We start from the raw sequence: 17,263 nt of genomic DNA, 5'->3' as shown, positions 1-17,263 counted from the left end.
AATATGGCATACTGTTCATATTTTTCTAAAAATAATATTTTATGGCAGTGTGTCTTGAATGTTTGTTTTATAGCTTGCCTTTACTTTGCTTGGATAATGTGAACTTATGTCCCAATTCAAAAGCTAGTAATAGCAAAACAACTGTATTTAAAGGCTAAGATATAATATCCACCAGTTAAAAATGTGGAGTTAGAGTTGATTTCAACCAGAATTTTGTAGTGACACTGTTAAATATGTCCTAATCTACAAGTCCAACAGGATCTGGCAATGTCCATAAATAGCCATGGGGAAACTGGTGAAACTAAGAGAGGAGAGAAAGACATTTAATAAGCAACCCCACATATCCTAGTCAACAAGTTTCCTGAGAAAATCTTATATAAGATGCCACACACCGTGTTTCTCTAATTGTTCCACATCTCGAAGGACATTGTTTCACTGAGATTTTAAAATTAAAAAAACTCCTCAACAGAATTCTCAGCTTTATCATATAAGAAAATATATATAGTGCTACTTTTTTTTACACAATTAATGTTATTCTCTATAGTCGCTCTCACATTTTAGGAGAAATAACCCTTCTCTAACTTTATTTGGTTTAGGGACCATCCAGTTATTCTAAAGGAGGGTTAGACCTCTGAGTGTGCCAGGCAAACTCAGAGACATTAAATGGTATTACTTTGCTTTGAGAATGTCATATCTGGTGGAATCTACTCTGTGTTTAAAATGAGAAGTAATTGAATTGGCATGGCTTCTATTCTAGGTAAAGAAATAAAGGTCAATAATATTTTATCCATTTTATTTTATATGAAAATATTTTACTAATCCTTTTAAGTAAATATACTGAAAACTCCCAAGATAATATCGCTCCCATTTGGGAAAAAAGTGGATTAACCAACTATTTATTTCCACTGTTCATTAGGTAATAATTTAGATTTGCCTTTTATTGGCCAATAGTTTTAATCAATCCAAAAGAAGATTTAAAAGGGCTCACAGTTTATGGACAACATTAGAATAGGATTCTATTTAAATGCTTTCAAAAAGTTGCAAATTCTGGGCATGAATCCAACTTCAATCAGAATATTTTATGAAAGAACAATGCTATTTACACGTAGTATTTCTTTATGCCTTGTAGGTTGTTCAGTCAACCCAAATCGAAAACCAAAAAAATTCAATTGAATAATGAATAGATCAAATGTAAAGACATATTTGAAATCAAATGCTTTCTAAACAATGGCTAGTTTACATATATTTTTGAAGGATTGTATATGTATTTCTGTGGAGTTGCATGTTTAGAAATGTACTCTGTTAATAAAAGAATGTGACCTACAATAAGGTAAAAAAAATTATGTAGTATAGTTTAAAAATGCACACTTAGTTTATAGAAGCTGTTGTTTCTCAAATATCTTCCAAAATAAGTTTGTATTTAATAAGCAATTTTACTGTGCTGATTGCAAACATTTTGTATATCAGGAAAGTATATCTAAGGGTAATGATTCATACACGAATGATAATGAATAAAACAATACTTTTTATTTATTTATTTATTTTTTGCTTTTTTGTGTGTGTCAAGGGTCAGAAGCTACAATTCAAAGTATACTAAGAATATTTTTTAAATGTCAAACCCGGCTCTACTGGTTCGAAATGGCCAGTAGGTGGTGGTGTGGCTCTACTAAAAAAAAGAAAAAAAGAAACTTGCTCTTTTATCATACGTACACATCTCCATTTTAATTTCCTATTTGTTTTTCTGTAACATATGAATTCTGACTGCTTTAAAAAAATTTATATAATTCAGTATGTGATTTTATAATTTATTTTATTTTATATTACTTACTTTACTTTATACTATTTATTTTATATTACCATGTAAGGTAACATTTTATTTATATTTACTCCTTTTTCAGCAATATTAATGTAATGGCTTCTGACTTTAAACAAGAATTTAAAATTTAAGAATAAAATCTGATGGAGAAATTAAAGAATTATCAATATGAATTTTTCGTGTTTCTGTGTTTAATGATGCCTGCTTAGTTTTCAAAAAATTTTAAAACTTTGACTTTTTTATACTGTCATTTTTTAGAGAATTTATAGTTTATAAATTTTTCTTTTATAAATATAATTATTTTTGTAAGTATTAACCTTTTAAAGTTCAGATACCATATCAAAATATGTTCTTTATTTCCTAATCATGTTCAACAGTTTCTATTTCTTGATCATGTTTTAGCCGGGCTTGGTGGCACATGCCTGTAATCCTGGCTACTTGGGAGGCTGAGGCAGGAGAATCACTCGAACCCGGCAGGCGGAGGTTGCAGTGAGCTGCGATCGCGCCATTGCACTCCAGCCTGGGCAACAAGAGGGAAACTTCGTCTCAAAAAAGAAACAAACAAAAAAAATAAACAAAAACAACAACAACAAATAAAACAAATTTTCTGAAATGTAGTAATTTTAAACCCTTTCGACTTCTATGTATTGAATGGCACTGTTTATTGGAACAAATTTTATTTTTAATAGTGATTTATATATTTTTATTAATACAACTAGTACAGATGTTGGGGGCTCAATGTATTTCATAAACAATTTGTGATTTTTACATGTAAGTAAGTATTGATATATAGATTCAAAGCTTATCAATTTCCCTGGGAGATACCCAGTGGGCAGCATTCCTGGAATCCAGTTTTAGAGTGAAAATCCCCTCACTCTGCTACAACTAAATTAAAGTTACATGAAATTACTGCAAGAAAATGTAGCCCTTGGGAATTGCTGTCAAGCCTCGTGAAGTCTCAACCTAGTAGATTTTCCATTTGAACTCACTCTTTCTGTGTTGTATAACACTATTTTGTCTTCACAATCAGTTATGTAATTAATAAAACATTTAGAGCTTAATTTAATTATATATAAACATAGCTCATTTCCTGTAGGGTTATTAGAAATACTTTAAATTAAAAATATAAATATGAGAACCCCAAAGAAAAATAGTAGCTTCAAATAATAGGCCCAAATTAGTAAATTAATTTTATTGCCTAATACTCTATATTCCATTAGTAGTTTACTTAATTTCACTTTTTAAAAAGTCCTCCGAGAAATGGATAGAAATTATGTAATGATAATATTGAAACTCAGTTGTGCTCCCTTTAAATTTTATTTAATAGTTCTATTTATCAGTAGTATATATTTAACCAAATACTTTATTTCAAGTACTACTCCATCCTTCCCCATCACGTTATGATGACAAAGTCTTGGTTATATTCATTTGTTGTATCCAGTCATTCTCCAAAATGCTTATGCATCACTTCCTTTGATTAATTTTTATTGGATTATTATATTCAAGTTTTAATGGCAGATAGCTGTATCCATCTAGATCTACCAAGAAATAAATCCACTGAAGCAAAAATTGAAAGAAATTTACAAAAAAGACTGTTCAAGCTTTGACATTAAAATAGTAACTAGGGAAAAAATAGAATATAATGTTATGTAGATTGATCAGCATATCTTCCTAAGGTTAATTAGAAATATTAGGAAGGCAAGAAATCTGTAAGTAGCAAAAGGGACTTAGAGGGGAGCATGCAAACTATAGAATACAGTTAGTTTAAGTTTTAGAAAAAAAGAGAGGCAGGAAGGAGAATATTAAACTGAAAAAAATATAGAGTGAATGAGTATAACTTTAGGCATGAGAGTTGTGTAACATAGTTTCAAAAATCAAGGCCAATAACCAGTGTAAACATTGATAAGAATGAAGGTAGAACTGGGAATTTTCTTTTCTAAATGCAGAATATATGTTGTATAAAAGAAAAAGATTATTTAGTGGATATCTGCAAAACTAGTTACTAGGCCTAATTCCTACAAACCCATTTTATGACCATGGTACATAGCTTATCTGGGACTTACTATCCTTATCTTTGAAATAAGAAGATTAGATTGCATGAATCTGAAGCTGTTTTGAGCACAGTTAATTCATCCTGTTATGAAGAAGAGAGAAAAGTTTCAGAAAACCTAGTTTAGAAATGGGCTTCTTTTTCTTTTTCTTTATTTCATTCTCTCCTTCTTCCCTCTCTTCCTTTCTTCCTCCCCACTCCCTTCTTACCTCTCCACTTTGTTTTTCTACCTCAGCCCCTACTTCCTTCCCTTCTCTAGTTCTTCCATTCTTTCTTTCCTTCTCAATAGTTAAGTTTAATAATAGTGGTTGCTTTGTGGTAGATGTTTCAGTGGGAAAAAATTTTAAAGATTGCACAGTTCTTGTTAGAGGTCACAGGAATGGTTGAGTCTGGATGTGGAAGGGGCTTCAGAAGCCATGCTCTGTCTGTTTCTGGAAAACAACAGAACTTAGGAAACAAGCTAAGGATGCTTCTGCAGCTGATAGTGAGAGTTGCTTTATCCAGATGCATTCACATAGGTGGAGAGCTGATGACTTATTTTGTAAGCCTTCCTATGTGAAAACCTTCAAATTGCTTAATTATGCTGATATAAGGAGATTATGAAGTGAAAATAAACAAAATTAATCCACATTCTTTGGGAGATAGCTGGGATAATTTTTAAAGATCTACACTCAAGCAAAATAAATTTATACAAGACAAAAAAGAAAAGTATCTGGCACAAGTTAGTTGTATCATGTGCAGCAGTAAGACTGCTGAATACAAAAAATAGCAACCTAAGTTCATAGAGCAAGATAGACAGCAAGGGGAAAAATTATACCACTCAAAATGGAATAAAACAAATGGTACCCCCTGGGATAGGAAGGCAGACACTTAAAGGCATTCATATATGCGTTAATTGTATTATTCTCTGTGGCAGTGCAAAGCCATGAAAAGAGAGAAAGACTTTTAATCACTCTGTGCTCCAGAATGGGGCTATGCCATGTGTATTCACATCTGCCCTAAATTACAGTGAAATACACAGTGCAAGTAACTATGACATACAAGAGGACTGGAACGCTATCTTGCATTACATGTCATCAATTTTGAGTCAAATTAGGATGATCTATATCCTTAGAGAGAAAAAGGTACACTAGGAAATAACTTCTTGAAGCACTAGAAGAGGGGTGAGAAATTATTTCTTCTAATAGTTTTCTTTCCATTTCTTAAAAAGAAAAAGTTGGATGTGGGGGTGATTGCAGAGGAGAGAAGGAATGTAGGGAGAGAGTTAAATTGTCAATTAAAATCAAGACGCCTAGTAAACTTTGAATTTCAGACAAATATTTTTTAGTACAAATATGTTCCAAATGTTGCATGGGCTATGTGTATACTAAATAGCATATATATATATGTGTGTGTGTGTTGTGTTTGTGTCTATATTTTAAAATTAAAGTTTTTAAAAAGAATATTAATTGTTTAATATTCAAGTTTAGCTGGGCTCCTGAAATTCTCCCCCACTAAATTAAGCAATGCTAGGAGAGAGGCAGAGACTCCATCTGCTAAGCACATGAGTATTCTGATTTTCTTTTTGATTTTATAACAGAATCGAACAAGCATTTACATACACCTAGTAACTCAGTGAGAAAATATAATAAATACTACTACAAAAGTATTGAAAAAAATTTGTGCTTTCAAGATACTCACTATATGTGTAGTTCTAGACTGAGTCTAGTTCTATACCTGAGTCTTTCAGCTGGGATAATTACTTCAATTCTTAGCTTCAGTTTGGACATGGTAATCTGCTTCTTTTTATGTATTGATGTGGTTGGATAGAATAGTGTTCCAAACTAGGTAAATATCTAGAAATGGCAAAGAGGGCATATTCAACAGCTGATGAACTGCTAATTCTGTGAAGATAATAACAACAAAAGATTCACAGAAAAACAAACTGATCTCTACACATCTTCCCACAAAGTATTTTGAGTTTCCTCAGCTGTCTGGTATGAATATGTTTTTGTAAATACCATGAAAGAAGTGAATTAAAAATCTTAATTTAAAAAAATTGCTGAAAATCAATGTGAATTATAATGGCTGATTGCTATGATTTTTAAATATTTTGAGACTATCTTTATAAAATGCTTTATGCTTGGCAAAAATTCACTTAATTAAAGTCTGAAATTGAATATGAACTCCAAATATATGTTTATTTTTGTTCATTCTTTATAGAAATAGAATTGCAGTTTTGTGAGTAATTTTTCATTTGTAGTTTGCAAGACATATCAAGAAATCTGAAGGCCAGAAAATTCCTAAAGTGGAGTTGCAAATATCAATTTATGGAGTAAAAATTCTAGAACCCAAAACAAAGGTAAGGCTTATTTTTTAATGTTAGAGGTAATCTTTAATTAATTGCAATTATATTCTTACTTTAACAAATATTTAATAATTTTTGCCACCCTGAACTGTTTAGTTCTGAGCTAATGGCAGTTCGAAACTCTAGGATTTTTAGAAGTGAAAACAACTTTTGGAATTGCATTATAAGTGATCTTTTCTTCAGCTTGTTTGGGATATAATATTAATAACTTATGTTAAGCGTATTCAGCAGTGTTTGGACTTGTATTTAGGAATTGTTTTTCATGAAATGTGAAAGAGATGCATACAGTGTGGTTCACTGAGTATGAAAGAAGATAAAAGCTGTGTGTTGCTTATTAAAATATTCTGCATTGACTTTTATTTCCTGTAGATGTAATCAGTGTGTATTAGTTTTCTAGGAAGGCCATAGCAAAACACCACAACTGGGTGACTTAAACAACAGAAAATATTTTCTCACAGTTGTGGAGGCTGGAGTTCCAAGATCAAGATGCCAGCAGAGTTGATTTCCTCTGTAGCCATTCTCCTTGGCTTGCAGAGGGCTGCCCTGTTGCTGCCTCTTCACATGGTCATCCACCTGTGCACACACTTGTCTGGTGTCTCTTCTTATAAGGACACTCATCAAATTGGATTAGGAACCATACTCATGGCCTCATTTTAACTTAATTACCTTTTTAAAGGCCTTATCTCCTGTTCAAAGAAAAACTAGACAAATTAAATTTAGCAGAGTTTATTTGAACAGATAATGATTCATGCAGCAGGCAGCACTTGAAACCAGAAGATGTTCAGAAAGCTTTGCCCAGCAGCATGAACATGGAGCTTTTTATAGGCTGAACACAGAATCAAAGTGACAACTCACCTGATTGGCTACAGCAAGGCATCTACTTTATATGGACATGTTGTGATGAGCTGGCTGCCTGTAATTGGCTGAAACTTAGCTGTGTGTTCTACTTCCAAATTAGTGTTCAGTTTATTTACGTACTAGTTAGGTTGCAGTTTGTTGTCTAGGAACTCAAAAAACAGAGACAACCCCAGGTGAATGGCCTCATGCTTATTTAATTTAGCACTCTAACTACAGTCTCATTCTGAGGTGCTGGGGATTAGAGCTTCAACATGTGAATTCTGGGGAACACAATTCAGCCCATAACACACTGTAAACTTAAGTTTCTTGTATTTAAGGGCCTCTGACCCTTCAAAGCAAATTAAATATTTTAAAATATAATCTGTTCTGGATTCGAATTCATTAACAGGTACTTGTGTTGGACTAAAGTGTTTCCTTCCAGAATTCTTACGTTGATGCCCTAACCCCTAATATGGCTATATTTGAAGATAAGGCCTTCAAAGAGGTAACTCAGGTTAAATGAGACTTTAAGGGTGGGGCCCTCATCCAACATGTCTAGTATCCTTACAAGAAGAGGAAGAGACCCCAGGGATATGTATACTCGGAGTAAGGCCCACATGAAGGCACAGAGTGAAGGCAGCAATCTTCAAGCCAAAGAGAGAGGCCCCAGAGAAACCAAACCTACCGACACCTAGATCTTGGACTTGTAACCTGCAGAACTAGGAAAAAATAAATTCCTGTTGGATAAGACACCCAGTCAGTGGTATTTTGTTATGGCAGGCTTAGTAAACAAATACAGTACTTTATTCACAATGCCTCAGAGTTATCATTTAGTAATTTTCATAAGACTATGTTAGTCAATTTGGAAAAATTAATATTTAACTCCAATTATTTTATAAATACATATTGTTAAAGCATTCTTCTAACACCGTAAGATACATATTGACAAATTAATTCAATATAATAGCCAAAAGAGGAACTTCTGGCCTGTTGACAGATTATAAAAATGTTTCCCACAGGTCTGCAACTTTTCTCTAGTCCAGTAAGTATCTTTGATACCTTCATCTATGTAAATTCCAGTTCCCAGCAACAGCTGGATATTTAAAGTGTGGCCTGTGGACCGCCAGCAATCACATCTATTGGGTGCTTGTTAGAAATGTTGAATCTCAGGCTCTGCTACAGACCTACAGAATCTGTATTTGCAGTTAAAGAAGAAACATAGTGATTCATATGCACATTAAAGTTGGAGGGGATCTGCTGTTGTGCATAGTTTAGTGGCTAAATGCAGTAGGCCTCATTTTCAAATTGTAGCTTATGGAATATCTACAAAAAAATTACCGGAGGCATTTCCAAATGTAATTTCTAAGGCTCCAAATTTGCCTCCAGAATCAGAACCTCTGACTGTGGAAATCTGTAGTAAAGCTCAATGGCATACCTTCAACTTTCCATATTAAAGAACAATGGCATTCTGTCAAACTTCCCAAGACATGAATTCAAGTCCTCTCACAAGTATCTGGTCTAATCTTCTCTATTATTCACCCTCAATATTCAATTACAAACAAAGATGTGAAGATTTACTTTAGTTATGGGGATCCTAAAATAACTGCTGGTAAGGTGGCTGAAATAAAAAAAGTGAAATGGTGAAAAATAGTAGAAGGTTGATTCAAGCATTTGGGATATCTGTAGTTTGCTGGGAAACAAGGCAATTGAAAGCAAGGTATGAATGAGATAAATTCATTAGGCAATTAGCAGTTACATAAAGAACAATAGACCAAGGAAGCAATAAGTTACAAAAGGATGATTCAATCAAAAGTGTAGCAATGAAGTGTCGTCTTACATGTCATGAAAAAGAAAATCCTATTCCTACGTCTTCTTTTCACAATTAAAAGGGTATATAGTGGCAAATGTCCAGTCAGAATAGGGTATTTGTAGGCCATGCTTATGTTGAAAGATTTTTTCTAAATCATATGAATTAGATAGCTGTTTCAGAGTGTGTGTATATGTTTGTGTGTGTATGTGTAATTAATATTATTTTCAATTTCTTATCTGAAGGTTTGGGGCTTGTCACAGCACACATTAAAATATATAAAGCTGATAATATACATTATGTATTGTTTTCGTATGTTCCTGTTATTTTGTATTTGAATCTACCTATGGTGCATTCTAAACTGTAATAATTTCACCACATTCATATACCATAATTTACCAAAGTATTCTTCTATTATTGAACATATGGCATGTTTCAAATTTTTTGTTAGTTGATAATCACGTTTAAATATTTATAAAATACAAACACGATTAAATGCAGTTATGTAGAGAAAACTTTTTTTGGGTTTTAGAATTCACAGGTTAATAATGGCATGTCCTTAGAAATGCATAAAATGCTAATTGCTTAAAGCACTACAAGATGGTTACCACTAACTACCACTACAAGGTGGCAACCACTAACTACCACTACAAGATGGCTACCACTTATGTTTATAGGGTATGTGTGTGTGTAAAGAGAGACAAAATTGGATCAGGTAATGCAAATGCAAATGTAATGCAAATGTGGCACAATGTTACCAGTTGGCTAGGTGAAGAGTATATGGGTATGTATTGCAACTTTTTCTATTATTTCCTGCATGATTTCATCTGACCTTTTAAATGAGACTATTTCTTCCAATGAAAGATATGTGAACTGGCTGGGTGCAGTGGCTTATGCCTGTAATCCCAGCACTTTGGGAGGCCGAGACAGGGGAATCACAAGGTCAGGAGTTTGAGACCAGCCTGGTCAACACAGCGAAACCCCGTCTCTACTAAAAGTTAAAAAAAAAAAAAAAAAACATGGGTGTGGTGGCAGGTACCTGTAATCCCAGCTACTCAGGGGGCCGAGGCAGGAGAATCGCTTGAACCCAGGAGGTGGAGGTTGCAGTGAGCTGAGATAGCACCACTGCACTCCAGCACAGGCGACAGTGTAAGACTCCATCTCAAATAAAAAGAAAGAAAGAAAGAAAGAAAGATATGTGAAAAGCTCTGTTAAAAACTTAATCAACAAGTTAGGCTATCATATCTGTTTGGATTTTCTTCCTTGACTTCCTGACCACTTGAAGAAACCTACCTTTATGAAACCCAATTGACCAATAACTTACGATTTATTAGGTTATTCCTTATACCTGATCTCCTGATCATTGATTATTTACCTGGAATAAGGATAATTTTTTTCATTAACTTTAAATATTTGTAAATATAAAGACAGAAATACCAAACTTTAAAAAAAATAGCATATGATACTGTAGAGTGAGGAAAAAACTAAAGTGAATAGGGTCCAAAATTAAGCTGGGCTTAGAAAAAGTCTGTCGTACAGCAATAGTACAGAATAGAGAACCCAAAATTAAAGCTGCACACCTATAGCCATCTGATTTTCGACAAAGTCAACAAAAATAACAAATGGGGAGATTATTATTCAATAATTGGTGCTGGGATAGCTGGCTAGCCATATGGAGGAGATTGAAACTGGACCCTTATCTTTCACTGTATACAAGAATTAACTCAAGATGGATCAAATATTTAAATATAAGACCTTAAAGTATGCGAATCCTGGAAGAAAACCTAGGAAACTCCATTCCAGTCATTGCCCTTTGGAAAGAATTGATGACTCAAAAGCAATTGCAACAAAAACAAAAGTTGACAAATGGGACTTCATTAAATTGAAGAGCCTCTGCACAGCAAAAGAAACTATCAACAGAGTAAACAGACACCTACAGAATGGGATAAAGTATTGCAAACTATGCATTTAACAAACATCTAATATCCAGAATCTATAAGGAACTTAAACAACTGAACAAGCAAAAAATAATAACCCTATTAAAAAGTGGGAAAAAGAAACAGGAACAGACACTTCTCAAAACAAGACAAACAGGTGGCCATCAAACATGAAAAAAATGTTCCACATCACTAATGAAAGAAATTAAATTCAAAACCGCAATGAGATACAATCACCACCATGCAGAATAACTGTCATTAAAAAGTTAAAAAATAACAGATGCTGGTGAGGTTGTGAAGAAAAGGGAATGCTTATACACTGTTGGTGGAAATGTAAATTAGTTCAGCTGCTGTGGAGAGCAGTTGGAGATTTCTCAAATAACTTAAAATAGTTAACCATTTTCCAGCAACCCTATTGCTGGTTGAATATACTTGTTATATATCCAAAAGAAAAACAAATCTTTATACCAAAAAGACATACACTCTCATTTTCATCACAGCACTTTTCACAATAGCAAAAACATGGAATCAACCTAGATGCCTCTCAATGGCGGATTGGATAAAGAAAATGTGGTACACATACATCATTGGAACACTATGCAACCATAGTAAAGAATGAAATCATGTCCTTTTGCAGCAACATGGATGCATCTGGAGGTCATTAACCTAAATGAATTAATGCAGAAACAGAAAACCATATACCATATGTTCTTACTTATAAGTAGGTACATATATTAGATACTCATGGACATAGTTATGCAACAATAGTTTCTGGGGGCTACCAGAGGGAGAAGGAGGGAGGGGACAAGGGCTTAAAAACAAACTGTTGTATACTATGCTTAATACCTCAGTGCTGGGACTATTTGTACCCCAAACCTCAGCATCATGCAGTATACCCTGGTAACAAACCTGAACATGCACCCCCTGAATCTAAAATAAAAGTTTAAAAAGGTCTGTTTAGTGATAAAAACATAAAACAAAGGGAAAGGTAGTAAGAAAGTAGATGATTCCCACATACTATTTTTATTGTTGGAAAATCGTATTTTCAGGTTTCTATCAATAAGTTTATCACATGACAACTTATCAATTATATAATTCTGTTTCTTAAGCTTTTAATATCAAATCTCCATGCTTCCCCCAACCTAAACCTCCTTTACAAAATATCAATGAGGTGGGGTTCAACTCAACATGATTAGCCAGTTGACTTCATTATCCTATATTGCCTTACCAAAATCAATAATGCCAGTGCTTTCCTTTCCTGTCCACAAGTCTCGATTTCCTATTAAGACTAATATTTAATAAATTGATATTAATAATTAATATTCAATTAGTGTTTAAGATTAAATTGGTAATATTTAATTATTTAATATTAAAGTAATAAATATTTAATATTTAAATTAATAATAGTAAATTACTAGTTAATATTAAAAATTAATTTCTGTTTTTTCTGTTACTTATTTCTGCTCATTTTGTTTTTAATAATTTCAACTTTCATTTTAGATTCAAGAGTTACATGTGCAGATTTGTTACCTGGGTATATTGCATCATGCTGAGGTTTGGGATATGAATGATTCCATCACCCAGATAGTGAGCACAGTACCCAATAGTTTTTCAACCCTTAACACCCTCTTTTCCCATCCCCTTTATAAGTCCCCAGTGTCTACTATTGCCATCATTATGTCCACAAGTACCCAATGTTTCTTACTTATAAGTGAGAACATCCAGTATTTGTTTTTCTGTTTCTGCACTAATACGTTTAGGATAATGGCCTCCAGCAGTATCCATTTTCTGTAAAGGACATGAGTTTGTTCTTTTTGTGGCTGCGTAGTATTCTGTGGTATATATGTACCACATTTTCTTTATCCAATCTGCTGTTAATGGGCACCTCAGTTGATTCCATGTCTTTGCCATTATGAATAGTGCTGCAATGAACACGCGAATGCATGTGTCTTTTTGGTAGAAAGATTTGTCTTTTTATGGGTATATGTCAAGTATGTATACCCATTAACAGGGTTGCTGGAAAACGGTAACTGTTTTAACTTCCTTGGAAAATCTCCAAACTTCTCTCCATAGAGGCTGAACTAAATTACATTCCCACCAATAGTGTATAAACATTCTCTTTTTTTGATAGCTTCACCAGCATCTGTTGTTTTCTACTGTTTAATAAGCTATTCTGATTGGTGTGAGATTGTATCTCATTGTGGTTTTTATTTGAATTTCTTTGATGATAAGTGATGTGGAACATTTTTTCATGTTTATTGGCTGCTTGTTTGTCTTCTTGAGAGAAGTGTCTGTTCATGTCTTTTGCTCAATTTTTAATATGGTTATTTGTTTTTTTGTGTGTTTAATTGTTTAATTCCTATAGAACCTGGGTATTAGACGTTTGTTGGATGCATAGTTTGCGAAAATTTTCTCCCATTCTGTAAGGTGTCTGTTTACCCTGTTTGATAGTTTCTTTTGCTGTGCAGATGCTCTTTAATTAGGTTCCACAAGTCTACTTTTGGTTTTGTCGCAATTGCTTTTGGGAACTTAGACAAAAATTCCTTACCAAGCTGATATCAAGAAGGGCATTGACATTATTTTCTTTTAGGATTTTTATAGTTTGAGGTACTACATTGTTTAATCCATCTTGAGTTAATTTCTGTATATGATAAAAGGTTGGGGTCCACTTTTGTTCTTCTGCATATGGATAGCTAGGTATCCCAGCACCATTTATTGAATAGGGAGTCCTTTCCCCATTGTTCATTTTTGTTGACTTTGTCCAAGATCAGATGGCTGTAGACTTGTGGCTTCATTTCTGAATTCTCTGTTCTTTGCCATTGGTCTATGTGTCTGTTTTTGTACCAGTACCATGCTGTTTTGGTTACTATAGCCTTATAGTACAGTCGTCGGGTAATGTGATGCCTCCAGATTTATTCTTTTTGGTTAAAATTGCTCTGTCTATTCAAGCTCTTTTTTGGTTTCATATGCAGTTTAAAATTTTTTAAATTCTAATTCCCTGAAAAATGGCATTGGTCATTTGATAGGAATAGCATTGAATCTGTATATTGTTTGGGCAATATGGTCATTTTAACAGTATTAATTCTTCCAATTCATGAGCATGGAATATTTTTCCATTTGTTTATGTCATGTTTGATTTTTTTTCCCAGTGTTTTGTAGTTCTTCTTGGTAGAAATCTTTCACCTCTTTGGTTAGATGTATTACTAGGTATTTTATTTTTTTTTGTTGACTGTTGTAAATAGGATTGCATTATTGATTTGTCTCTCAACTCTAATGTTATTTGGTGTACAGAAATGCTACTGATTTCTGTACATTGATTTTATATCCTGAAACTTTACTGAAGTTGTTTACTGTCAGTTGCAGGAGCCTCTTGGTGGAATCTTTAGGATCTTCTAGGTAATCATATTACATATTGTAAGTTAAGAGGGATAGTTTGACTTATTATTTTTCTATTTTGAAGCCTTCTCTTTTTTTCTATTGCCTGATTCCTCTGGCAAGGACTTTGAGTACTATGTGGAATAGGAGTGGTGAGAGTGGGCATCCTTGTCTTGTTCCAGTTGTCAAGGGGAATGTTCCAGCTTTTGCCGGTTCAGTATGATGTTGGCTGTGGGTTTGTCATAGATGGCTGTTACTATTTTGAAGTATGTTCCTTCAGTGCCTAGTTTGTGCAGGGATTTTTATCATGAAGGAATGCTGGATTTTTTTGAAGGCTTTTTCCACTTCTGTTTATATGATCATATAGTTTTTGTTCTTAATTCTGTTTTTATGTTGAATTGTATTTATTGATTTGCATATGTTGCACCAACCTTGCATCCCAGGAATAAAGCCTTCTTGGTTGTTTTGAATTATTTTTTTAATGTACTGTGGAATTCAGCTTGCAAGTATTCTGTTGAGAATTTTTGCATCTCTGTGCATCTGGAATATTGGCCTATAGTTTTCTTTTTTCACTGTATCTTTGCCATGTTTTGGTATCTGAATTATGCTGGTTTCGTCGAATGAGTTAGAGAGAAGTTCCTTCTCCTCAGTTTTTTGGGAATAATTACAGTAGAATTGGTACCAACTCTTCTTTTGTAGGTATAGTAGAATTTGGCTGCGAATCTATCTGCTCTGGGGCTTTGTTTGGTTGACAGATTTTTTATTACTGATTCAGTTTCAGAACTTGATATTGTTCTGTTCAAGATTTCAGTTTCTTGCTGATTCAATGTTGGGAGGTTATGCATTTCTAGAAATTTATCAGTTTCCTCTAGATTTTCTAGTTTGTGAGCTTCAAGGTGTTTGTAATAGTCTCTGAGGATCTTTTGTATTTCTGTGGGATCAGTTGTAATACCACCTTTGTTGTTTCTCATTGTACTTCTTTGGCTTTTCTCTCCTTTAGCCTTTGTTCTTGTAGCTAGCGGTCTAGTGATCTTGTTGATCCTTTCAAAGAACTAACTTTTGGGTTTGTTTATTGTTTTATGGATTTTTTTATATCAATTTCATTCAGTTCCACTCAGATTTTAGTTATTTCTCCTGCTAGCTTTGGGGTTAGTTGATATTTGTTCTTCTAGTTCCCCTAGGTGTGATATTCGATTGCTAACTAGTGATCTTTCTAAATTTCTGAGGTATGCATTTAGCACTGATAACTAATTTTTAAGAGCCCTATTAGAATTCTATTCCCAGAAGTGAGTTTTTAAAACTCTTAAGGAAAAAGAAGCATCTCTATTTTAATCCCTACCAAACCTGGAGAGCAATCTTGGAGTTTAAAAATCCTTGAGATATTTTATACATTCAATTATATTGCATATTAATGTAGAAAAACTGACTATTTACCCTGTTACATATGAATATAGAGTATATGACTATTTACCCATATATATAAAATACCATGTCTTGAATGCATTAAAAATGTAGGAAATCTAAAAAAGGGATTTACAAAGCACCAGTGTCCCCAAGACATTCCTAAGAATGCCAATTGCTCTGTGTGTGTGTGTGTGTGTGTGTGTGTGTGTGTGTGTGTAGTGAGAGAGAGAGAAAGAGACAATCCTCAGTTCTCGGATACAACCTGTTCATAGGCATTCATGGACATGCATTTAGGAACTACTATTCAAGGACATATATATAAGTGAAACAGAAAAAAATCAATCATTTCATTTTAGATATATGTTGATATTTAGAAAAAACAAATGTGATACTTCTAAAATAAATTTATTTATAGTTAAACATACAGCTATGAGACAGGATTTTTAAATATATTATTAATCTAACATGGACTATCTTTATACAGAATAGAATCTTTATTTTTTTTTTCACTTGGATGAATGAAAATGGAAAGTGAAAATTAAGTGAAAGCAATCTCAATAACAATTGGCTCCTCTGTCTTTCTTTCTGAGTCCTTTTCTTTTCTGCTTTTCTCACTTGTCCTCCAAATGAAGGTTATAGAGTGCTAGAAACAGGCGGTGTAGATAGATTAATTGGGGATAAAAACATCTACTGATTTTTTGTTCCAACTCCAATAAAATATCATTAATATGAAAGCCTAGTGTTTTTCACTATGGTTATTATGTTCCTGGGTCTCTTTATCCTGTCTTACCAAAAATTATTGCTACATTTCAAATTCGTAGTGGTCCATCACAACAATAATAAAATAACTGATAAAAATAATGAAATTACAGGTTTCAGCTCCCTAGACTGTTTTAGGAAGATACCTTTGCTAATCCAAGCAAAGATTAGGATGATTCACCACTGGTCATAACCACTTTCTATGATCATACTGGTTGGGTAAGTAAATGAGAGACTATGTAGATTTCAGCACCAGCTAAGTGAATGTTGTGTTTTGCATGTTACTCATAATTTCTCGCATCTATGGAGAAATGAATTTTTTTCCTATAGTGTTTAGCAGTAATATTTTCTCTTTATTTATCATTAACATGCTTTTACAATTAATAAGCTGGTGTAGACCTCCTGTGAGTATTTGGGAGCTATAGTGTAACAGAGGGCTGTTATTTCATTGACTATATTGTCATTAAAACAAAACAATGTCAATAAGAAAGGAAACTGTTCTAATAGGCAAAATACAGAAAGAAGATAGTCTTAAACAAATATGGTCATTGTCCATCAATGCTCTATGTATAAGAAAGGAAAGATGCCACCATTAAAAGCTAAGTAAATCAAGCACCTCTTCTTAGAATTGATTACCTCTGCTTTTAAACAGATAAATTAGGCTATCTAATAATGCCAGTGAGTATTACAATCATACAATATACTTCCTCATTTTAATTTTCATACTTACCAAGCAACTCTTTATTGGCTTACCATTTGGTTTACCATTGTATGCAGGGAAAGAATGCATTGCTGTAGACAGTTCTCTTAGCATTCATTTGTGTATCTCTTTTTTTTTTTTCTTTTCTTTTTTTTTTCTGATGGAGTCTCGCTCTGTTGCCTAGGCTAGAGTGCAGTGGTGCCATCTCGGCTCACTGCAAGCTCCACCTCC

The 17,263-nt window shown here is 33.4% G+C and overlaps 1 protein-coding gene across 3 annotated transcripts in view; it reads left to right on the top strand.

Moving 5' to 3' along the window:
- Positions 1 to 17,263, top strand: part of GULP1 (GULP, engulfment adaptor PTB domain containing 1) — a 119,870-nt gene that overhangs the window by 45,442 nt on the left and 57,165 nt on the right. For 2 of the 3 annotated variants that reach the window (XM_011978399.1, XM_011978400.1), the window contains exon 4: positions 6,109 to 6,207. The exons of the other annotated variant lie outside the window; for it this stretch is intronic. In XM_011978399.1, the coding sequence (XP_011833789.1) occupies positions 6,109 to 6,207 (99 nt within the window). The remainder of the gene's footprint in view (positions 1 to 6,108; positions 6,208 to 17,263) is intronic. 3 annotated transcript variants of the gene reach the window in all.

The sequence above is a fragment of the Mandrillus leucophaeus genome, unplaced genomic scaffold (genome assembly GCF_000951045.1).
Source record: "Mandrillus leucophaeus isolate KB7577 unplaced genomic scaffold, Mleu.le_1.0 Scaffold1938, whole genome shotgun sequence".
Classification (NCBI taxonomy): domain Eukaryota; kingdom Metazoa; phylum Chordata; class Mammalia; order Primates; family Cercopithecidae; genus Mandrillus; species Mandrillus leucophaeus.
Note: the sequence above shows the minus strand (reverse complement) of the source record. Positions and strands in the feature narration are given on the sequence as shown.